We start from the raw sequence: 25,059 nt of genomic DNA, 5'->3' as shown, positions 1-25,059 counted from the left end.
TTGTCCCCCGCCTTTCGAAGAAAGCAGGGGACTATTAAAATCGGTGTGTCTGTCCGTCCGTCACACTTTTTGGGACACAATAACTCTCTCTAACTGAGCCAGAATGTTCAAACTTGGTGTAGGTGTTTATTAGGTCAATGCCTTGATGGAGTTCAAAGATGAGCATTTTCTGCTTAGTGTAAGCAGAGATAAGCAATTTGATTGGTTGATGCTTTGGGACACGATAACTTTAGTTCTAATTAAGTGAGAGTGATGAAACTTGGTGTATAGCTTCATTACATCAATACCTTGACTAAGTTCGATAATGAGCATTTTCTGCTTAGGGTAAGCAGAGCGATAAGCAATTTGATTGGCCGAGACTTTGGAACACAATAACTCCCCTTCTAATTGAGATAGAATGTTCAAACTTGGTGTAGGTGTTAATTAGGTCAATGTCTTGATGGAGTTCGAACATGAGCATTTTGTGCTTAGGTTAAGCAGAGATAAGCAATTTGATTGGTCAAGATTTTGGAACACAATAACTCTCATTCTAGTTGAGTTAGAATGTTCACACTTGGCGTAGGTGTCTGATAGGTGAATGCCTTGATGGAGATTGAAGATGAGAATTTTCTGCTTAGGGTAAGCAGGGATAAGCAATTTGATTGGTTGATGCTTTGGGACACGATAACTTTAGTTCGAATTAAGTGAGAGTGAGGACACTTGGTGTAAAGCTTTATTACATCAATACCTTGACTTAGTTCGATAATGAATATTCTCTGCTGTCATGTCATGGCTGAGTTCAATGATTTACATTAGTCGATGCTTTGGGACAAGATAACTTTGATTCTATCTGATGGAGAGTGCTGAAACTTAGTGTATAGTTTGATTGCTCGATACTTTTGAAAAAAATAAATGTGCGATTAATAAATATGTGTCATCTATTTATTTTTGGATTTCGGCGGGGGACATCAGCCTCACTGTTGGCTTGTTTTAATTTTATTAAATTGTTATTAAATTTGTTTATTTCTGTGTTTAATTTGATTAGTTTTTCTTATTCTCTTATTCAAATTTCATAGAATCTGATTCCAAACCCATCTAGCTTTAGTGTTACATTCTAAATATAGAGCAGTGTAATATGACACTTATACAATACACCATCTGAATAGATAATAATTGGGCTACAATTTATTGTCTTTGAGAGATTGATGACAGGATTCTCTTCAACAAATCTTTGAGGTCACATTCCCAAACTTGAAGAAATCTGGCTGATTTCTAGTTTGTCTTAAGACTGTATATATAGAAACTAGAGTCTGCACTGATCATGTGACCCCCATGACTACAACGTTAAAGGTTTGTGCCGGGATGGAGCGACGGCCGCCATGTTAGTTCCGGGGAGTATGAACGTAAATACCCGAATGTTCACTATGTTATCGCATCAATCAATCTGTGTCAAACTGTTTTAAAATGTGCACAAATATTAAATTTTTAAATTTTCTCACCCAAATTTTTATTGTTTAATAAAAATAATAATAAAGATCCATGGACCGACTTATCTCCGGGCCCCACTTTCCACAGTAAAGGTTATAGAACATTTTAATTTGACATGTCAGCGATCTCGACCGTAGTTTCTCTACGTCTACCTACTTGTACTTACCTTCGCTTTCTCTTTTAATTTTTATTAAGATATCGATCTTTCAAATTAGTGCAATGTACACAATAATTATTCCTATACAGTAAATTTGTTAAATTGTTTTAGAAATTTATGGAACTAATTAATAAAGAGTGTAGAGAAATGAATGGGTTTTTTTAACAATAAAAGTGAACTGAAATCAATAGCCCGCAGAATTATATGTAGCCTACCGGTATTTTTATTTATTTGTTAATTATTTTATTTTAGGGAATTAGTGAAGAAAAATTAATAGCCTGCGTAAAATGTTGTATTTCTATTTACCGGTATTTATTTATTTGTTAATTATTTTTAGAAATTTGTGGAACTGAAAAAGTGAAGAGAAATTAATGGCCTGTAGAGAAATGAATAGTTTTAGAACAACAACAACAATAAAGGAAATATGTTTCCAGAATGAAAAAAATATTTATGAAATGAAATGGGGTTTAACGTCCACTCGACACAAACTAGGTCATTTCGGGACTAACATATGGCATATGGTGGGCAATTCCACGCTAAAGTAATACAATTAGGTGAAAAATTTAATTAGTTGATAAGTGGACAAAAATAGTGTCTTATGGTGGGAAATAATCCATATTTTGAAGGAAAATCTCATTTTGGGTGGAGACTCTTCCATTTTTTTTTTTATTTGGTCTTGTGTCAAGGTTTACGTTGTAAATGTCGAATTTATAATTCTATTGTATTTTCTTACTTTGTGTTTGTTTGATTATTCTGGCTCATAATGAATGATTTGGCATTAGTTAATTATCTGACAATGTATATAAACATAATATTTAAACATTAAAATATAAAAATAATATATTTTTGTGAAAAATATCACTATGAGAATGTACGTCCGTTACCAAATATTTACATTTTTTTTTCTCTCATTCATATTTTTATATGGAATTATTTAAAACTTCACATCTAAAGCTATAATAACCCATTCTTACTATAATGACTGTAAAAAGAAAAGATTTGCAAAAATTCGCAGAATAACTTGGGTTTTCATAGATGTACGTCCGTTACTTTTCACAGTATTTCATGGTACCAAATATTTCCATTTTATCTCTCTTATTCATATTTATTTATGGAACTGTTCAAAAACTCATATTTAAAGCTAATAACATCATTCATTCTTGTTACTATGACCGTAAAAAGAAATCATTTGCCACAATTCTCTAAATTACTTAGGGTTTCATAGATGTATGTACGTCCGTTACCAAAATTTTAGGGTCACAATATTTCATTCAAGGAGTAATGTTTTTAGGAAAGTAACTGCTCCATTAATTCAAATGAGTTAACTATTATTATTATCTATAAGTCTGATTATTTGTAAGTTTACATATCTAATATAATAGGTTACATCCGTTACCAGAAAATATGTACGTCCGTTACCACAATAATTTCTAATTTACTGGGTTACAAGAATCCAAATGTGAGAAGTGATTATGCAGTACACATGTAGTATTAGTGCCCTTTCTTAAAAGGATTAAAACTTTTAAATTCCACAAGACAATTCACAGAGTTTTGAAACTATGTTCATGCAGGCAAATCATGGTGACTGTTCATTTCTGTATGTCCGTTACCTATACTTTGAAGAGCCAATATTTATTTCAGGTGTTCATGAAGAAATTAAATTATATGTCAATTGATACTGAAATCATATGTCTTTAATGCTATATAAAGCTCAAACAGTTAATTATTCATGGTTAGAAAATATTTGAAGTAATAAAAATATGGCGAGTTCAAAATGTACGTCCGTTACCGTGGAATTGCCCTGGTTTAATTTTTTTATTTCAATAATTCGCTTGCGCGTAGGGGTCTTTAGCAGTGAGAGTAAACCGGAGGACCTGGCAAAAACAAACGAGGCTGGACAGGCGACCCTACTCCTTGTCACGTACAACCGGGGAATCGAAACCCCGCCAGTTGACTCTATGACATATAGGTCTACGAGTTAGAAGATATGGTGGCTGTATAATTTAATATTATATTTTTTTTTAAAAAAAAGGTGTTAAATGTGTTAAATTGTGTGTGTGTGCAGGGGGCGGGGGAGGGGGTGAGTGTAAGCGCCCAGGGCCTAATTGTGTGAGGTTGACTCAACCGTTAAGTAAATGAGTATGTTTGTTTTCGGGGAGCATTGCAGAGACATCGTCTCGTTCGGATGGGACGAAAAACCGAGGTCCCGTGTAGGCCTACACCTTGGCGTGCACGTAAAGAACCCTTGCCAGTTGGAATTCAATTGCTGTCCGGGCAAAATTCCCCTTAGAGCACACTGTATGATGTATGACCGTCTTCATTATCCCGCTAGGACGTTAAACCCCATTTCATTCTCCATTAATCATAAGGCTAATTTGTTTGTTTTCGCTTGTTCAGCTGAACTTGTTTGTGTGTAGAAAAATATTATGATGACATGAAAATTTATTATATATCTTAAGTTTCTTATAAAGATTTAGTAGTAAAAAAGGGTTTCTTTTATTTTAAAATGACTTTTAGATTAGGTCTTCACATCAAATTAATGACATTAATTCGATTGTTATTGACTATTGACGTTTTACATTGGAATGAGCTTGACCCTAACCCAGTGCTAGAAGTAGAAGAATGGACCGATTTTTGATAGGTACAGTTGATAAATCAATCTAACCTGTGAATCGCTATTCCACTACCCTTTTTCGGGTGTTTGAGCAGCCAAAACAGCAGCAGCTTTCTGGCATATTGATTATAAAACACGATTTAAAAGATCTAATGGTCGTCAGCGTCAACTCCCCGGAACTAACATGGCGAACAAGGCCCCATGTCAGCACGCTGTCAGAGTCGACCCTAAGTCCAAATCAAATAGTCAGTCGAATAAACCGGTCGATGGCTTATTAAAATTTTGGAATCGTTTGTAATCAGTATAAGTTAAAGAAAAAACGCACTAATTCCAATATCTTTTATCATTGTTTTTGTTTATTTTTTACGTCCCCTCATGTTCAAATTTGATTGTTCAAATTAAAACTTTAAGGTGTTATCTTAGTTATTGCCACCGCGGCTTTATAAAGTCATGCTTTACTTTTTCCCTCATCCCCATATGCCCCCATCTTTTAAGTGCACGCCAATGTGTACACGGGACCTCGGTTTTTCGTCCCATCCGAACGACTAGACATCTGTCCTTGTCCACCTCCAAAAGAATAGAGTCCCTATATATGATATGTTGGGTTAGGGGAGCGTATGGGGGTGAGGTATTTGACATTATCATGTGGCCTCGTCCAGTCGATAAAATCAGTCAGTTCAGTCGATAACATCAGTCAGTTAGTTCATGCTCGTCCCATCCGAACGACTAGACAGCTGTCCTTGTCCGCCTCGAAAAGAATAGAGTCAATATAGATATGAAATTGGAAAGGGGATGCGATGGGGGGGGGGGGGGCGTGTCGGTATGAGGTATTTGACATTTTCATATGGCCTCGTCCAGTCGATAAAATCAGTCAGTTAGTTCAGTCGAATAATCCAGTCGAATAAACCAGTCGAATAATTCAGTCGAAAAGTTCAGTCGAATACTTCAGTCGAATAATTCAGTCGAATAATCCAGTCGAATAATTCAGTCGAATAAACAAGTCGCTCAATATTAAGCAGCGGTGGCAGCGGGCTAAGATAATTAGTAGCAAATCATGCTGGTAGCCATAGCTGAAGGAGCCAGGATGTGGTAATTGACATTTTCATGTGGCCTCGCCCAGTCGATAAAATCAGTCAGTTAGTTCAGTCGAATAATCCAGTCGAATAAACCAGTCGAATAATTCAGTCGAAAAGTTCAGTCGAATAGTTCAGTCGAATAATTCAGTCGAATTATCCAGTCGAATAAACAAGTCGCTCAATATTAAGCAGCGGTGGCAGCGGGCTAAGATAGTATAGTAGTAAATCATGCTCGTGGCCATAGCAGAAGGCGCGGGGGGCATGGGGTAGGGACCGGGTGGCTTCCCAACTAGTTTCAAGAAATGAAAAGAAATGAAATGGGGTTTTAACGTCCTACCGTTCTACTTGGAACTGGGCTAATGAAGACGGGCATACGCCATACACTGTGCGATGAGGGAAATTTTGCCCGGACAGCGGCACTACGGCATACTCTTATATCGAATTCCATCTGTCAAGGGATCTTTTACACCCACGGCAATGTATACACGTGACCTCGGTTTTTCGTCCCATCCGAAAGACTAGACAGATATGATATGAACGAAGAAAGGGGATGGGGTGGGGTGGGGATGAGGTATTTGACATTTTCATGTGGCCTCGTCCAGTCGATAAAATCAGTAAGTTAGTTCAGTCGAATAATCCAGTCGAATAAACCAGTCGAATAATTCAGTCGAAAAGTTCAGTCGAATACTTCAGTCGAATAATTCAGTCGAATAATCCAGTCGAATAAACAAGTCGCTCAATATCAAGCTAAGATAATTAGTAGCAAATCATGCTCGTAGCCATAGCTGGAGGAGCCGGGGGCATGGGGTAGGGACCGGGGTGCTTCCCAACTAGTTTCAAGAAATGAAATGAAATGAAATGGGGTTTTAACGTCCTACTGTTCTGCTTGGAACTGGGCTAATGAAGACGGGCACACGCCATACACTGTGCTATGAGGGAAATTTTGCCCGGACAGCGGCACTACGGCCGACTCTTATATCGAATTCCATCTGCCAAAGGATCTTTTACGTCCACGCGAATGTGTACACGGGACCTCGGTTTTTCGTCCCATCCGAACGACTAAACAGCTGTCCTTGTCCGCCTCGAAAAGAATAGAGTCCCTATATGTGATATGAACAAAGAAAGGGGATGGGGTGGAGCGGGGGGGGGGGTGGGGGATGAGGTATTTGACATTTTCACGTGGCCTCGTCCAGTCGATAAAATCAGTCAGTTAGTTCAGTCGAATAAACCAGTCGAATAATTCAGTCGAATAATCCAGTCGAATAAACCAGTCGAATAATTCAGTCGAAAAGTTCAGTCGAATAGTTCAGTCGAATAGTTCAGTCGAATAATTCAGTCGAATAATCCAGTCGAATAAATAAGTCGCTCAATATTAAGCAGCGGTGGCAGCGGGCTAAGATAATATAGTAGCAAATCATGCTCGTAGCCATAGCTGAAGGAGCCGGGGATATGGGGTAGGGACCGGATGTCTTCCCAACTAGTTTCAAGAAATGAAAAGGGGTTTTAACGTCCTACTGTTCTGCTTGGAACTGGGCTAATGAAGACGGGCATACGCCATACACTGTGCTATAAGGGAAATTTTGCCCGGACAGCGGCTCTTATATCGAATTCCATCTGTCAAAGGATCTTTTACGTCCACGCGAATGTGTACACGGGACCTTGGTTTTTCGTCCCATCCGAAAGACTAGACAGCTGTCCTTGTCCGCCTCGAAAAGAATAGAGTCCCTTTATATGATATGTACGTAGTGTATGGCGTATGCCCGTCTTCATTAGCCCAGTTCCAAGCAGAACAGTAGGACGTTAAAACCCCATTTCATTTCTTTCCATTTCTTGAAACTAGTTGGGAAGCCCCCCGGTCCCTACCCCATGCCCCGACTCCTTCAGCTATGTCTACGAGCATGATTTGCTACTATATTATCTTAGCCCGCTGCCACCGCTGCTTGATATTGAGCGACTTGTTTATTCGACTGAATTATTCGACTGGATTATTCGACTGAATTATTCGACTGAACTATTCGACTGAAGTATTCGACTGAACTTTTCGACTGAATTATTCGACTGGTTTATTCGACTGGATTATTCGACTGAATTATTCGACTGGTTTATTCGACTGGATTATTCGACTGAACTAACTGACTGATTTTATCGACTGGACGAGGCCACGTGAAAATGTCAAATACCTCATCCCCCCCCCCCCCCCGCTCCACCCCATCCCCTTTCTTTGTTCATATCACATATAGGGACTCTATTCTTTTCGAGGAGGACAAGGACAGCTGTTTAGTCGTTCTGATGGGACGAAAAACCGAGGTCCCGTGTACACATTCGCGTGGACGTAAAAGATCCTTTGACAGATGGAATTCGATACAAGAGTAGGTCGTAGTGCCGCTGTTCGGGCAAAATTTCCCTCATAGCACAGTGTATGGCGTATGCCCGTCTTCATTAGCCCAGTTCCAAGCAGAACAGCAGGACGTTAAAACCCCATTTCATTTCTTTTCATTTCTTGAAACTAGTTGGGAAGCCCCCCGGTCCCTACCCCATGTCTCCGGCTCCTTCAGCTATGGCTACGAGCATGATTTGCTACTAATTATCTTAGCCCGCTTCCACCGCTGCTTAATATTGAGCGACTTGTTTATTCGACTGAACTATTCGACTGGATTATTCGACTGAATTATTCGACTGAAGTATTCGACTGAACTAACTGACTGATTTTATCAACTGGACGAGGCCACATGAAAATGTCAAATACCTCATCCCCCCACCCCACCCCATCCCCTTTCTTCGTTCATATCATATATAGGGACTCTATTCTTTTCGAGGCAGACAAGGACAACTGTCTAGTCGTTCGGGTGGGACGAAAAACAGTGGCGTGGACGTAAAAGATCCCTTAACAGATGGAATTCGATATAAGAGTAGGCCGTAGTGCCGCTGTCCGGGCAAAATTTCCCTCATCGCACAGTGTATGGCGTATGCCCGTCTTCATTAGCCCAGTTCCAAACAGAACAGTAGGACGTTAAAACCCCATTTCATTTCTTTCCATTTCTTGAAACTAGTTGGGAAGCCCCCCGGTCCCTACCCCATGCCCCGGCTCCTTCAGCTATGTCTACGAGCATGATTTGCTACTATATTATCTTAGCCCGCTGCCACCGCTGCTTGATATTGAGCGACTTGTTTATTCGACTGAATTATTCGACTGGATTATTCGACTGAATTATTCGACTGAAGTATTCGACTGAACTTTTCGACTGAATAATTCGACTGGTTTATTCGACTGGATTATTCGACTGAACTAACTGATTGATTTTATCGACTGGACGAGGCCACGTGAAAATGTCAAATACTACATCCCGACACGCCCCACCCCATCCCCTTTCTTTGTTCATATCATATATAGGGACTCTATTCTTTTCGAGGCGGACAAGGACAGCTGTCTAGTCGTTCGGATGGGACGAAAAACCGAGGTCCTGTGTACACATTGGCGTGGACGTAAAAGATCCCTTGACAGATGGAATTCGATATAAGAGTAGGTCGTAGTGCCGCTGTCCGGGCAAAATTTCCCTCATCGCACAGTGTATGGCGTATGCCCGTCTTCATTAGCCCATTTCCAAGCAGAACAGTAGGACGTTAAAACCCCATTTCATTTCTTTTCATTTCTTGAAACTAGTTGGGAAGCCCCCCGGCCCCTACCCCATGCCTCGGCTCCTTCAGCTATGTCTACGAGCATGATTTGCTACTTTATTATCTTAGCCCGCTGCCACCGCTGCTTAATATTGAGCGACTTGTTTATTCGACTGAATTATTCGACTGAACTTTTTGACTGAATTATTCTACTGGATTATTCGACTGAACTAACTGATTGATTTTATCGACAGGACGAAGCCACATGAAAATGTCAAATACCTCACCTCCCCCCCCCACCCCATTTCATTTCTTGAAACTAGTTGGTAAGCCCCTCGGTCCCTACCCCATGCCTCGAGCATGTTTCTGTGGACTAAGATAATACAGTAGCAAATCATGCTCGTAGCCATAGCTGAAGGAGCCGGGGGCATGCGGTAGGGTTCGGGGAGCTTCCCTACTAGTTTCAAGTCTTATGTGATATTTCGCCCCCAACCCCACCTCGAAAAGAATAGAGTCCCTATATATATGACATGACCGTAGAAAAGGGGATGCGATGGGGGTTGGGTGGAAGGGGCATGTGGGAATGAGGTAGCAAATCATGCTCGTAGACATAACTGAAGGATCCGGGGGCATTGGGTAGGGTCCGGGGGGGGGGCTTCCCAACTAGTTTCAAGTCTTAAGTGATACATATTCTAGTATTTTCGCCCCCACCCACACGCCCCCTCCCATTCCACCAACACCCCCTTTCTATGGTCATATATAGCGACTATTCTTTTCGAGGTGGGGGCCGACAATATTAGTATCTATTTAAGTACAATTATCTCCTGCGACAGGTGAGGACCAAACCCCATCCAAGCCCTCGGCTCCTACAGCTATGGCAACGGGCATTGGGCTACTCTATATTATCTTGGTTCACAGTTGGGCTGTTTTTCCGACTGGTTTCATCGACTGAAGTATTTGACTGATTTTATCGACTGAGATATGTGGGGGATTTTATCGTCTGGACGAGGCCACATTAAAATGTCAGATTTATGTAAGATGAATCATTACTTGGAGAGACCAGCTTAATTAGGAAACCTATATACTTCATGTAGTTGGGGATCCGATTTATAGAAAGTTATAAGTTGTTTAATTGTTGCTGTTATGTAGGCACTGTTTGCTCCTGAAATAAAGTGTTGAAGATCCAGTCCAAGAATCTGTATTCATTTCTGATCCTAAGAGAGCACACATCGAAGAGCTACATTCCCTGCTAGTCAAATTGTACATAATATATTGAAGAAGAAAGGATGAATATCAACTTTATTCTTCCTTAAGCAGCAGTAGCAGCAATAAAAAATCTTGATCAACTATCTGTCTTGGAGTCTCAAACAGGGGTTTAAATGGGCTTTAAAGGGGACTTCTCATAAAATTAATTACCCAGTCCGGAAAAGAAATATCGTTCTTTTGCCCAAATACAAAGGGATAGACAGCGACAGCTGGAATTTTTTGCAAAGAAGGGTGCCTCCAGTAAAAAGGATGTGGGTGTTCAAAATGTTCGGGATACTAACGATGTATCTGTTTTTAATAACCCTGTGTTAATGGTTTCATCCTGCCAATTGCCATGATAAAGGTTGCAGCCATGCGAGATGTTTCAGGTTTTAGTGCCAAATGCACCAGTAGTCAAGACTCAAGATCACAGATTTAGACATTTTAGGCCTTACAGCAGGAATCCTTTGTACAGGAATAGAAATTATTATCGTGAAAATAGTTATAGATTATGTTATTTTGAATAATGGAAAAATAAGGATTTTGATTGTATTAATGATTAAAACATGGGGTCATGTTTTTGTATGAAATAATTTTAAGGTGGATACACATGACTAATGTATAGGTCATATGTTATTTTATTATTGTTTAATTCTATTTTTAATTTCAAATCTATATTTTAACATTCATTAATGCTTGGTTAGTCATTAGAAGCAGACAACAATTAATTTGTCACTCCATATAAATTATGACAGGCTGGCAACTAGAGTGTTTGATCTGTTCAGTTTCTTTAACTATTGTTTTAAATGGCTTAAGACTTAATCCTTCAATAATTATATGCTTATTTCAACACTTTCATAGTAACTAATTTATATAAAAAGACAAGTGTATGTAGGATGAATTATACAGTAGTTGGAGAGACCAACTTAGTTGGAGGACTGATTTATAGGAAGTTATAAGTTATAAGTTGTTTACTTGTTGCTGTTATTTATTTGCTCCTGAAATAAAGTGTTGAAGATCTATTCAAAGAATCTGTAGTCATTTCCAATACTTAGAGAACACACTCCACGCGATACATTCCCTGAAAGTCAAACCATGTTATGAGCATGAAAGGGCTACTTAATAATATGAAATGAAATGGAGTTTAACGTCCTACTGTTGGGCTAATGAAGACGGGCATACGCCATACTGTGTGCCATGAGGGAAATTTTGTCTGGACAGTGCACTACAGCCTACTCTTATATCGAATTCCACCTGTCAAGGAATCTTTTACGTTTATTCCAATGTGTACACAGGACCTCGTTTTGTCATCCCATCTGAATGACTACACAGCTAACCTTGTCAGGCCCTCTGTCCTGCATCACTGACAAAGGGGAATCACACCGGAAAATCTGGATGAACTCTTTCGGGCAATGCAGGGATCGAACACCTACATGTAACCTCCAGACTAGCGAGCCGGCGTCTTACCCACTTAATCACTCCCGCTACATAATGGGATTTAACATCCTACTGTTGTGCACCGACTAGGCTAATGAAGATGGGCATATGCCATACAGTGTGCTACAAGGGAAATTTTGCCCCGACAGTAGCGCTACAGCCTACTCTTATATATTGAATTCCAACTGCCAAGGGATCTTTTACATGCACGCCAATGTGTACATGGGACCTTGGTTTTTCATGCCATCAGAAAGACTAGACAGCTGTAGTTTTTGTCACACCCTCCATCCTGCCCTACGGACAAGGGGAAACCACCTGGATAAAATCCTGAGGAACTGTCTCCGCCAATACCGAGAACGAACCCGCGACCTCCAGGCTAGCGAACCAGCGCCTTACTCACTTAGCCACTGTTGTTCCAGGCTACTTATTGATCTTGGTTCACTTGGTTAGTCATTAGAAGCAGACAGCAATTAATTTGTCAGTCGATTTAAATAACTAAAGTGGGTGGTCTGTTAAGTTTCTTTTACTATTGTTTAAATGACTTAATCCTTCAATAATTATATGTTTATGGCAATACTTTCATAGTAACTAATTTATATAAAAAGAAAAATGTATGTAAGATGAATTATAGTTGGAGAGACAAGTTGTTTACTTGTTGCTGTTATTTATTTGCTCTTGAAATAAAGTGTTGAAGATCTATTCGAAAAATCTGTATTCATTTCCGATACTTAGAGAATACACTCGACCAGATACATTCCCTGAAAGTGGAACCGTGTTATGAGCATGAAAGGGCTACTCAATGAAATAAAATGGGCTTTAACGTCCTACTGTTGTGCACCGACTGAGCTAATAAAGTCAGGCATATGCCATACAGGGGATCTTTTACATGCATGCCAATGTGTACATGGGACCTTGGTTTTTCATCCCATCCAAACGACTGCCCCACTGACTACAGGCCTATGTAGGATTCTATTCACTTAGATGACGAGCCAAAAACATGACCCTCCAGTTAAGTACATGTATCAACTAAATACCTAGATCATAAGACTACTTTTGCCCGAAAAAAAATCTGACTTTAAAGTAGTTGGGAGGGGCGGGGGGTGAAGCCCCTGGCTACGACCATGATTGGGCTATTCTATATTACCTTAGCTCACTGCCACCGGTACTTAATATTGAGCGACTGGTTTTATCGACTGGGATATTTGACTGTTTTTTCGCCAGGATTATTCAACTGGTTTTATTGACTAGATTATTTGACTGTTTTTTTTCAACTGGATTATTTGACTGGTTTTGTTGACTGAATTATTCGACTGGTTCTGTCAACTGAATTATTTGACTGATTTTATCGTCGAAAAAAGTCAAATATCCCAGTCAATAAAACTATTTTCTTGTGGACTCATCCAGACGATAAAGCCAGTCAAATATCTCAGTTAATAAAACCAGTCAAATAATTCAGTCGATAAAACCAGTCCGATAAAATAAGTCGAATATCTCAGTTGATAAAATAAGTCGAATATCTCAGTCGATAAAACAAGTCAAATACCTCAGTCGATAAAACCATGGACCTTACAATACCATGATAAAACCAGTCGAATATCACAGTCAATAAAACAAGTCGAATATCTCAGTCAATAAAACCAGTTGAATATCACTGTCGATAAATCCACATCCCAGATCAAGTTGGGTCTTCATACCAGATCAAGTTGACAAAATGTACTTTTGACAGTTATATGATGAGAAGTTAAAATTTAAAAATAGTCGCTCAATAATAAGCAGGAATTGCAGTGAACTAAGATAATACCGAGTAGTTCAGTCATACCCATTGCATTAGCAATAGCTGTAAAAGATCCGGGGGCTTGCACCTCCCTCCCCTGCCAAATAGTTTCAAGTTCGATTTATGGGGCAAAAGTAGTCTAATAATTAGGTATTTAGGGCCGGGGATAGCCGAAAAAACAGTCAAATAATCCGGTCGAAAAAAAAATCAAGCAGATAATTCAGTCGAATAATCCAGTCGCTCAATATGACGAGGAAAAACGTAAAGCTTGACTTTATTAAGCAGTGGTGGCAGTAACTAAGATAACAACATGTAGCCTACTCCTCTATAAATCCCTCCACACGGTTGTTTTTATTCCGAAGCGACTAGATACTATGCTGTCATCAGTTTTATGCATCGGACACAGACTTAATTCAAGTTGTTTATATTAGTACGGCCATTGTTTTCAGTTGATGACGTCAGTCTTTGACCCTTAACCCTAGATGACGACCTCACTCCGAAGAGAGGTCAACACGTTGTTTAGGGGATTGATATTGGAAGGAAAATCTCAATAAAGTTGTGACTTAACTGTCAGATTTGAACTTGGGGGAAAATAATCAAAATAAACAAAAAACGATGTTATCATATTTGAGTTAGTGCGTTTTTTATTTCAGTCAAACAAACTATTCCCAAATTTTAGCCCAACCATCGACCGAGTTTGTTGACTGGAAATTCTAGTGGTACTTAGGGGTAATTGCGCTGTCACGTGATCAGTGCGGACTCTAGTTTCTATAGCTCTATGAGAGTAACTGAATTATCTGCGATATCACCTCGGTGGAAGCGGAAGTAAAATACAACTAACTCATCATCATCACTGAATTATCCGCGGTTTGCCGAGTGGAGTGTTAGCTGATTGGCTGATTGAATTAATTCCGGCCTGCTGTCCGAGACTAAACGCTGAGTAACTCTTGGCAACAAAGGTGACTTCTTTTCGAGAGTTTCATGTAAGTTTTCAGCCTTTATTTTTTTATTTGCAGACTGTTATCACAATGTTGTAGCTAGTTCTTCTTCACATAATTGCAGTTCATACTTACATCCTCATAAATACCATATAAACCATGACAGTGATGTCTAGCCTAAGATACTAGTGGTTGCTATGTTCATAATAATGCATTGTCCAATCAATATTCAATGCATTGTATGACGATGTTAGGCGCAATCTTCACCCCTTGCGCAGATTGCATTGCGCTGCTGTACTGCGCAGATTGCAATCTGCGAGTATTAAGCTGGTGCGCAGATTGCTAACCTTGCGCTGATTACCCCTCGATGGTTTTATTGACGTAAGTATTGTGTCAGACGTAACTATACGTAACAATATATTATGACCTGGCCCCTATCGACTTTGTAGTGAAATAATTTTTAAAATCACTGCATAATTAGCGTGTGTGCTTCGAAAAACAGATTTTTAATTCAAGTCCACAGTATTTCATTATTCATAAGCGGTCGCTGACCACGTGGGTAATCTGCCCACGGAGGGTAATCTCCGCTCAACAACGACACATTCATTGGCAATGCAAAAAAAAGCTTCTTTCTTTTATAAGGCCACTTAAAAATAGTTGATGATCGTCCTTTTTTTTTCCAAAAATGTGGGAGGGAGGGAGGTTTTTATTTATTTGTTTTTTTTTAATGAATATAAAGACACTGATCCTCACTGGCATTGTTCAGATTAATTATTTAAAGATACATTATGGGAGATTAGATAACGAGTTGGCAGTTCTCACTATAATAGTTAAAAACTACATAATGTAAAGGCAACTTGCTGAAAATTTCAGTCAAATTGATCCACTATGAACCGAGAACCAAGCGGATGAAAGTTCCGCTTAGCCTCGATCATCATTACTGAAGTCCATAAGACAAAACTAATAGTCTTATCCATTTAATCGTAATTCACAAAAGATAGTTTTGCAGCAAATCTGACTGCAATCCAACAAATATTTATAACATTTCAGGCCTAAAGAAAGACCTGCAATTTAATAGGCCGATTTTGCTCTTGCATATATAATGTATGTTTAAACTTTAGATATATATTCCACCTTGGATTCAATCAGATATAAAAGAGATTTATAACTGAACACTTATAGGTGGTGCCGACTGGTTTATTGTTGCAGGATATCAAATGTTGCAAAATTTTCAATTCATATCATGTCTTTTTAGACATTCAACTTTCATAATATTGTAGTTTGCGAATAGTAAGACTAACAGAAGAATTCGTCCCCCCCCCCCCAAAAAAAAAACCCCAAATAACGTTTTGCATAACGACTAACGATTACTAATAATAATTGGTCGATTTAGTCATTCATGCCCCCCACCATGTCCATTACGAAAATCTGTTGTTACATTTATTCGAGAGACTGTTCCATGAAATTCAGAATCGGCGAAACATAGTCATATTCCCATCTTAACATGTAGTTACAGGTTGCCAACCTCGTGGGTTTTCTCCGGGTCCTCCGGTTTCCTCCCACTGCTAAAGACCCCTACACGCAAGCGAATTATTGAAATAAAATTAAAAACCATATGTTAGTCCCGAAATGACCTAGTATGTGTTGCATGGACGTTAAACCCCATCTCTCTCTCTCCCTCTCTCTCCCTCTCCCTCTCTCTCTCCCTCTCTCTCTCTCAGTTACAGGTTGTATTGTATTCAAAATATTGTATTTGGTGCTGTCCATGTACAAACGAAAATGTCGGCCATTGCTGCCATTAACAGGTCGCAATTTGTTTATGTCATTCAGTCCTACGCATTTTAGAGTATTGGAACATATGTCAATAATTATATCTGCTTCGATTAACTCTTGCGCTTAGGAATTTCGTAGCTTGGCTACATTTTAGATCTTTTATCATTGGTTTTAAACATCGTAAGAGGGTATATTTTGAAAATAAAAAATAATATTCTGGGTGGGCGGGGACAATCACCAACTAATTTTTTTTAAAAATTTGCCAACTCTTGCAGATATTTGTATTAAATTTTCAGGAAATACTCTTCCAGCCATTGACTATCTATTGGTGTTTCATAATTTATTTGTTTTGATAAAATAGGGTCTGCAACATGCACCCCCCCCCCCCATTTTTAATATATAATTCACATATGGACCTCAAATGTCGGGTATTCTTTTATTCTGACGGAATTAATAACTGAAATGATAATCATAATAACAGACAGCTTTATGGATGACATTCACTAGGTTTATTAACTGCAACGTTTCAATGAGGTTACTCTCACCGTTGGCTTGATAACGGTGAGAGTAACCTCATTGAAACGTTGCAGTTAATAAACCTAGTGAATGTCATCCATAAAGCTGTCTTTTATTATATATCACTTTCACTAAATGCCTTTCAAAGACAACTGAAATGGTGTTTAATTTTCTACACTAATATACTTTTGCACATTTCCAGACATTGACGTTTGAAGCTCGTTCTCACTCTTGCGCTCCATCGCTCATCTAGGTGCGTATTTGATTGCCCTACTAAATCCACCATAATTCCTCTTCCAACTGCATATTTTATTTCCAAAAAAGTTGTGTAAAATTTGTTCATGTTTACTTTGTATTTACTTCCCATTAGCTCCGTTCCGAGGTCAATACACAATATTTTTATTTGTTATCATTTTCGTGCGTAAGAATCGGTCACTACATGTACATGGCTGTCAGGCTTTTTAAATAATAATTTTGAAAACAAAGAAACATTCACTGGGCAACAGTCCAGCACTTTATCGGCTACCCAACCGAAAGCGCTCCCAATTAAATGTGCCTTTAAACAAACCAACAGTCCAGCACTTTATCGGCTACCCAACCGAAAACGCTCCCAAATTATAGTGTTTTGTTCCTCAAATAAAGGGCATTACACATATAATTGCATGTGTCATCTCCTGTCTGCAATTCCAGGAGGGTGATTTTCAATTTTTTCCAATCCCAGGAGAGCTTTGTCACCTTTGTCAGTATTGTGAAAAATCGTTAACAAATTTGTCCATACTGTCACTGCCTAGTTACGAATATGTTGGGATACCTGAAAACGGATTTAATTAATTTATGACTGATTTTCTACTGTTTTATGTATTTCAGAAATGTGTTTTCATAAAAGATGATGTTTGAAAATGGTGTGATAGTCATGCGTGCAGAATTTCATGAAAATATTTGCCAATAAAGATTTGAGTTCAGAAAGATCATTAATCGCAAAAATGAAAAAAAGTACACTGTAATATTTATACGCCGTAATTTGCCTCAAGTGATAATTTCCATTCAAACCACATTTTTTGACCAATCAGAATTGAGGAAATTTCTATTCTGTGCTACAATTCCAGTTCGCTTAGTAATCATTTATAGATTGCTCAATGACAACACTTGGTTCATGTCACATCAAGGGCCGTTAAAACTGCACCGCGTCGTATATATATCAGGTAAGTTAGGAATAAATGGAATGGAATTTAATGTCCTATTGTTCTGGACAAACCAGATTAATGAAAAGTGCATACACCATACAGTGCGCTGTTAAGGGCAATTTTTTCTCCGGAAAGCAATTTAATTCCCACTGTCAAGGGTTCTTGTTTGTGGTCCATTCCGTTGTTCTTGCTACTGGTGGGGGGGGGGGTGGATGGTTGGATGGTTAGCATACATGTGCGTGCTGTATCATCATAAGGTCTGTGATTGAGTCAACTGGGGTTATTTCGATTCCCCGGTTGTACGTGACAAGGAGTCGGGTTTTCTGTCAAATCTCCGGGATTTTCTCCGGGTCCTCTACGTGCAAGCAAATTATTGAAATAAAATTTAACCATGTGTTAGTCCTGAAATGATCTAGTTTGTGTCGTGTGGATGTGAAACTAGGAGGTACAGGGTTCGATCCTTGGGATATTTCAGGACGGAGGGTGGTGTCAATAAATTATTAAATTTGATCAGTTTGTTTTAGTCTATAGATAAAGTTATTGTTGAAATATGGGCCTGATTTTATATTCCACGATAAAAGCCGACATTCACTTTGTGCTGTTTTTTAGGTACCGGTATCCTAACCTGATCCCCCCCCCCACCTATATCTTTAGTTTGTTTACGGTAATATATCTCGAAAAGCCAACATAGGAGGCTTCTCGAATTTTGAAGTTTAGTAGTTTATTCATCCCCTAATTCTGTGAAATAAAAAACATTTTGCCACCAAAGCTTGTTTCGGTGATTTTTGATGCAAAATGGACATACCCCTTCTCTACGTACTTATTTAGTGTGTGATATTTTGGTATGTTTACGGTAATAGTTTTTCAGGGTTTATTTTGTCTATTAATATGTCTTAAAAAGTTATTTTCTAATATAAAGGTAACAATTATTTTCGTGATAATTATATACCGTATAGATTTTTATTGGCGCCAGGAATATGTTTGCTATCTTCATTTCAAATCCGGGTGCTGGAATATGGGTGAGAGATTATGCTTGAACTCTGTAATATTGATACAATTTAAGTTCAACCTCTATGATCAGTGATTAATGAAGCATACAATACTTGTCATGGAGTCCACAGGGATTTGAATCCGGCCTTCTGGCTATAACTGATCGTGATCTAATATATCATATTTCTGAAGCAATGACCCATGAAATCAAACGAAACACTGCAAGGAGTATCTTGTTAAATTCAGTGGATTGTTGACCTGTGGTTGTTGTAGGAGTAGCAGTATATATTAGTAGTAGCAGTAGTGGTAGACCTAGTCATCATCGCAGTAGTACATGTAGTAGTGTTAGTAGTAGGCCTAGTCCTCCCATCGTCGCAGTAGTATAACATTGGTAAGCTAAACCATTCTATAGATAATACTGAGGCCGCGGTTAATTATTGTTTGTTTCTTGTGACCCGCCCGCATGTCTGTTTTCATCCGTAATAATTAATTGTTTGTGTCACATGACCCGACTGCATGTCTATTTTAATCCGTAATAATTACGCATTTTCATAATTATTTGGTCAAATTTAGTGAGGTCACAAATCCGGCCTGTTAAATTTGTAAAACTATATTTGTTTGCCTTCAAATATGAACAATGAATTGCCGCATTAAAATCGACTGTATATCGATAAAAATGACACGGTAGGTGATAAGTAAAGTCTCGTAGGCTAGAATGTGAAAAAAATATGTACGTCCATATGTGAAACAGAAAGTTAAAAAAGCCGTATCATATCTGTCATTGAAACCAAGGAATGGTTGCTGCAGCATACGAGAACGTAGCTTAAAACGTTGAGAATGAGATATATTGGTGTGCTTGTTTTTAGCTACAATTGGGTGCCTTTAGTTCCATGTGGCAAACTCAATTTCTTTATTAATGTATGTACATGTAACATCTTAAAAACAAGATAATTTTATAGTATTATGACTAATTAAACTTACAGAGACCAATGTAGTGGCACAACTATCGCCTAACTCAAAATATTCGCGTTTAAATTAATGAAGCGTTGTACATACACCGTACATCTCCCGTTTAAAAATGGCATTCCTAGTAACAGCTTAACACCTCAATTTTAAATAAGATGATTTATACCTGATTCGGTTAGGATTATATGCTAAAATTGTAGTTGGATGTGGCAGAAATATTATAAATAACAATAATCAATCGTTGTTTTGATGAAAAATATTGTCAATTTTGCTTACTGTTACTGTGTCCTGATGTGATTTGCGTTGGGCTTTGCTACGTGGAACTATATAGCACCAAAGACAACATAGTGACATACATACTTCATTAAACTGCTATTACATAGGGGTATTCGGTATACATTTAGAGGTATACACGAATACTTGTGTTCGAAAAACAGGAATTTGCTTAGCGGTTTACATCAGACTAGACACGTATAGGGGCACGCTATACGCGTATACATGGTATTGTGCATGTTCGTTTTTTTCCCCGCATATACTTGCTGCAGGGAGGAGTAAATTCCGTGAGGTCAAAATTCCATGAGGTCAGTAGAAAATGGGGCATTCATGTTGTATAAAGTTAGAATGAAAAGTTCTGAACATTGATGGACATATCCCTAGAGATGGAAGACTATTTTATATTCTCCTGAACAATGATTTCCAGTTAACTGCCCCCCCCCCCCACTATTGGAATGAGCCGACTCAAAACCTGACCTTCACGCCACCATGCTTCACACCTCCGCAAGTAGAATCCATTCTGTCCGGATATGAATGACTGAGGGTACCAAAAGCAGTGGGAAACATAACTAACCAGGCCAGTATACCTACATATAGTAGAAGGGCGTGGATTTGTCATAACTTTGGGGGGGGGGGACGCGAATCCTGGAACCTGGAACATTTCATTACCAAACGAAATAAATAATTACGAACAGTTTACTGTACCAACGTAATTTCGATGAAGGCTGTAACTAGGGGTAAAAAATGATGACAATATGGAAATATTGACTACCTACATCAAAGCTGCATAAATATTAATTGTTCATGAAGTTAAGTGAATCGTCCAAAGACGTTCGTTCTACAATCAGGAATGTTCTCTTTGAATATTTTGGCGACATGAAGGGGGTCATTATGCACCGCACACGCCATCAAGTGGTTTAGTGGGTTTTGCATCATGGAGTTGCACAGCCACGTTTTGATACGCTGCAGAGTGCTGAAGAATCGCATGCTGAGCAGACAGAAGGGAACATCTCCCTCACTTCAGGTGACATAATGAGGAACGCTTCGTGCACAAGTAAAATAGATTTGGCCGAAAACTGGCACTTGAAGAATGGCAATTCTTGTTCCAAGTCCCGATTCAGTTCCAGATACGTAGAAACAAGCTCACCATCATGTGGATATCAACCTGAAAATCTGTCCTGGCGATTAAAATCATGGGGTAGACAAGGCCTATTTGTCCCCCCCTTCCGATTCTAAGGGGAGGACGCGTCCCCCCCCCAGTTCCCCCCTAAATCCACGCCCATGGTATAGTATATGGCGTGTAAACCGCCGTGCCTGTATACCGTATACCCCAATGTAATAGCAGCCTTAGGCACTGGCCATATGTAATAAAATTCACAGAAAGATATAAATGTCTTTAGATTTCTACTAAAATATTTTATTTACGTACCGACTGATTGACACGTCACAGTATTTTATTAACCACGACGCTCTATAAAAACAGTCTCAAAAGGACACAAAGATACTAATAAATGTGAATACTTTGATGAAGATAGACAAGTTTATAAAAGTATTTTATATTATCATGATGCCATGTGCCGATGGGGTTAAAGTTGAAGACAATTAACATACAGGTTAATGGTACTGTCTTCTTCAATGTTAGAGAAATGACCACGTGTGTAATAAATTCTTTGGACTGACATATTAATAATCTAACTTCTGTTGTATTTAAAAATCCAAAGGTAGGGCCTATGCTTTTAAATATTAATGTCAGAACATTATTTACAAATCATTTCGTAACCTGTCAAAGTAGGGAAAGATCATGAAGAAATGAAATGCCAAGAATGAGTGAATTAACGAACGGTTAACTTAGAATTACATGTATATCACTAATAATTTAGACCTATCATTATGATGAAGTCTTCCGATGTCCTCCGGCTATTGTGCACCAGATAATAAAATAAAGATTTATTAAATATAAAGAAATGGTGAACGCCGGTTACCGTTGGGTTTTCAATGAGCAAGTAACCAACATTAGTTATTGCTGAAATAGACACAGCGATAAACTAAAAAAAAGTTAAATTCCATCTCAATAATTAATAATTACCTCATGTAGCATGTATATTTCACAAACACAGGTCATGAGAAACAAATAATTAATTAATCGCGGCCTGACTTTCAGCTGACACTGGTGAAAGAATTCAAGTAGTTTTGTGGACCTATTTATTATTGTTCAGTATATGTTGTTTTTGACATCAAGGACCTGTGTATTTCTCAATGTATGTTTTTGACATTAAGGACCTAGTCTAGAAAGCATTATTTACAATCTAGAGTAGGGGTCCCGTACATGTTTTTTTTTCTATATATGTTATACAAGTTGTGTTATATATATATATATATATATATATATATATATATATATATATATATATATATATATATATATATATATATATATATATAATCTCTTGTGACATTATGAAATACAAACCGTGCAGTTATAGATATATCATATTACTCTATTCTATCTATTTATTATACCTGAGAGAGAGAGACAGACAGAGAGAGAGAGAGAGTGAGATTTAACACTTCGACTGTAGACCTGTGTCCTATCATCCAGGGTTTAAGGACCTGCTTATAGTCCAACCTTCCACGATGGGTTATATGTTCAATCTAGTTGGGGGTGTGAGATTGAACATACAGTAATTTAATAACTCTAAATTTCTTCTTGGTATAATCTTATATTCTGTAACAATACTTAAACAGTAATAATACTGACCCACAGGCTAGGTAACTTAATAAGGAACAGCATCTAAGAAATAACTTATCAGAGACCTGCCCTTCACTATGTCCTCTGCCTGCCTGTGGTTAACTCGCCTTTTTCTAATATACAATTTTCAGGACTTTTATACCTTAGCTTTGTTTCTTAGTTACCCTAACTTTATAATCCTTAATACCTTACTGGATTAACTTTACAATAGATAATAATTTATGAAACAATGTCTCTCTAATATAATTACAGAGTTTATTTTAAGTAGGATTCTATAATGGCTGGGGCCTCAAATTAACTATGGTCATAGTTCTGGGCCCTGTTTCTCAAAATCTTAACTAAAGATAAAATCCAATTTTAGTAGATACTTCAATTTTGATTGGCTAAGCACTAAAATCAATCTAATATTATCCAATCAAATTACTAAAATTTGGATTTTATCTTAGTTAAAATTTTGTGAAACAGGACCCAGATCTCTAAGTATCAAATATGAATACAGATTCTTATAATTAACCTATCCAGACCATAATTAACTCTAGATGGCATCGCTAGCCTGCGATCTTTAGTGGATTATGAGCCGATTTACTGCATAACTTTCCTTCACAATTTAACGATTAAATGGATAATCGAGACTATGCTGTTTATCGTACTGGCTTTAGTAATGATGATCGAGGCTAGGCGAAAATTTCAATCGCTTAATTCTCGGTTCATAGTGGATCAATTTGAATGAAATTTTCAGCAAATTGCCGTTATCTAGTTTTTAACTATTATAGTGAGAAGTGCCAACTCGTAAAACAAGAATTAAAATTTAATATAGGTCCATTTTAGTCAATGATGATGTTGTCGTTGTATCGTGTAAATATGGTCTCCGCGTGGCCATTACAAACGATGCAATAAAAATGTTAAAATGAGGAAGGGGCGCCATTTTACCTATGATATCAACCACCATTTGTAATGAGGAGCTTTGAGAAAGGGGTCGAAACAGTTTGGAAGTGAAATGTCAAATCGAGCTCCCGATGTAGGCCAGAATAACCAGGCGAAACGATGTCATTGAAAATGGTCTGGTCTAAAATACCTTATTAGGAATCACAAAGATATGAATGTAACTACGCGATTTACATACATGTACCCTCGTATTTCATTAATATGTCAATTTGATCGCTTATCATTTTGGCGTGGCCGAATGGTTAGCACGTGCTCGTTGTATTAGGAGGTCTGTCATTGAGTCAACTGGCGTGGTTTTGATTCCCCGGTTGTACGTAATATGGAATAGGGTCGCCTGTCTAACTTTGTGGGTTTTCTTCGGGTTCTCCTGTTTCCTCCCACAGCTAAAGACGTTAAAAAACCCTACGTGCAAGGCTGCATGCAAATTATTGAAATACAATTGAAGCATATGTTAGTCCCGAAATGGCCTAGTTTGTGCCGAGTGGACTTATACCCCATCTCTCTCTCTCTCTTTCTCTCTCTCTCTCTCTTCTCTCTCTCTTCTCTCTTATCATCCATTTTTAGACTATAAATAATACTAATAGAGGTTTAGCTCCTTTAAGTTGTAATTGGTTTATTTCAGGTAACCTGACAATGAATTGATGTGAAACACCAGAACGACAGTGTGAGGTAATGGTTCGACAGTGTGAGGTGATGGTTCGTTTAAAGCGAGTATTGATATTGAGTGGATTATTTCTGTTGGGTGTGGCACTAATGATACTAATAACAGGTATTTTACAATTCTGTATCCGTTCTATACGATGGAGGGGGGCCACAGTGGATCACTGACTAACTAACTATCAGAACCTGCCAACAGTTGGAGTTAGCAAAAACGTCGCTGCCCTGACAAAATTTCACACATAGCACACTTCAAAGCCTTTGTCTACTCATTATTTGGGTTTGCACCAACATGTATTAGATATATGTCAGTGTATTAATGATATCAGGGTGTGGCTGCGGGTGTTTCCATGACAACATGTAATGAGACAGTAAGTCAATGATCTGTTGATATTAATCATTTTTTTTTAAAGATACATTAGTTAAGAGTTTTAAAATAAAGAGTTGGTCAATCTTGCTTAAATAATTCAAAAATAGATGATAAAAAAAGAAAATATTGAAATTTTCAGCCAAATTACTTCATTCTGAGCGAAATTATCACTGTTTATTGTTTTGACAAGATGTGTGCATTGTGGTTACTAGCGCACTGGTATATTCGCGACTTAGCCTCGCTTTTCAATTTTTAAATTAAATTTTCAAAAGGCGAAACGTTCTAATCTTGTTAAAATCACAAGTACCCGATG

General features: G+C 38.1%; 2 protein-coding genes across 7 annotated transcripts in view; one reads left to right on the top strand and one right to left on the bottom strand.

Moving 5' to 3' along the window:
* Nucleotides 1-25,059, bottom strand: part of LOC126814711 (cell division cycle protein 23 homolog) — a 62,815-nt gene that overhangs the window by 16,025 nt on the left and 21,731 nt on the right. The window lies entirely within an intron of this gene.
* LOC126814703 (glycoprotein-N-acetylgalactosamine 3-beta-galactosyltransferase 1) overlaps nt 1-25,059 on the top strand; it is a 50,586-nt gene that overhangs the window by 13,636 nt on the left and 11,891 nt on the right. For 2 of the 6 annotated variants that reach the window (XM_050540051.2, XM_050540057.2), the window contains exons 1-3: nt 14,229-14,368; nt 17,480-17,814; nt 24,342-24,488. In XM_050540051.2, the coding sequence (XP_050396008.1) occupies nt 24,392-24,488 (97 nt within the window). In that variant the 5' untranslated portion in view covers nt 14,229-14,368; nt 17,480-17,814; nt 24,342-24,391. Of the gene's footprint in view, nt 1-14,228; nt 14,369-17,479; nt 17,815-19,059; nt 19,178-22,687; nt 22,707-24,341; nt 24,489-25,059 lie in introns of those variants that run through there. The other 4 variants (XM_050540052.2, XM_050540055.2, XM_056099449.1 and 1 more) reach the window with 4 other exon arrangements.

Source organism: Patella vulgata, chromosome 3, assembly GCF_932274485.2.
Source record: "Patella vulgata chromosome 3, xgPatVulg1.2, whole genome shotgun sequence".
NCBI lineage: Eukaryota > Metazoa > Mollusca > Gastropoda > Patellidae > Patella > Patella vulgata.
Note: the sequence above shows the minus strand (reverse complement) of the source record. Positions and strands in the feature narration are given on the sequence as shown.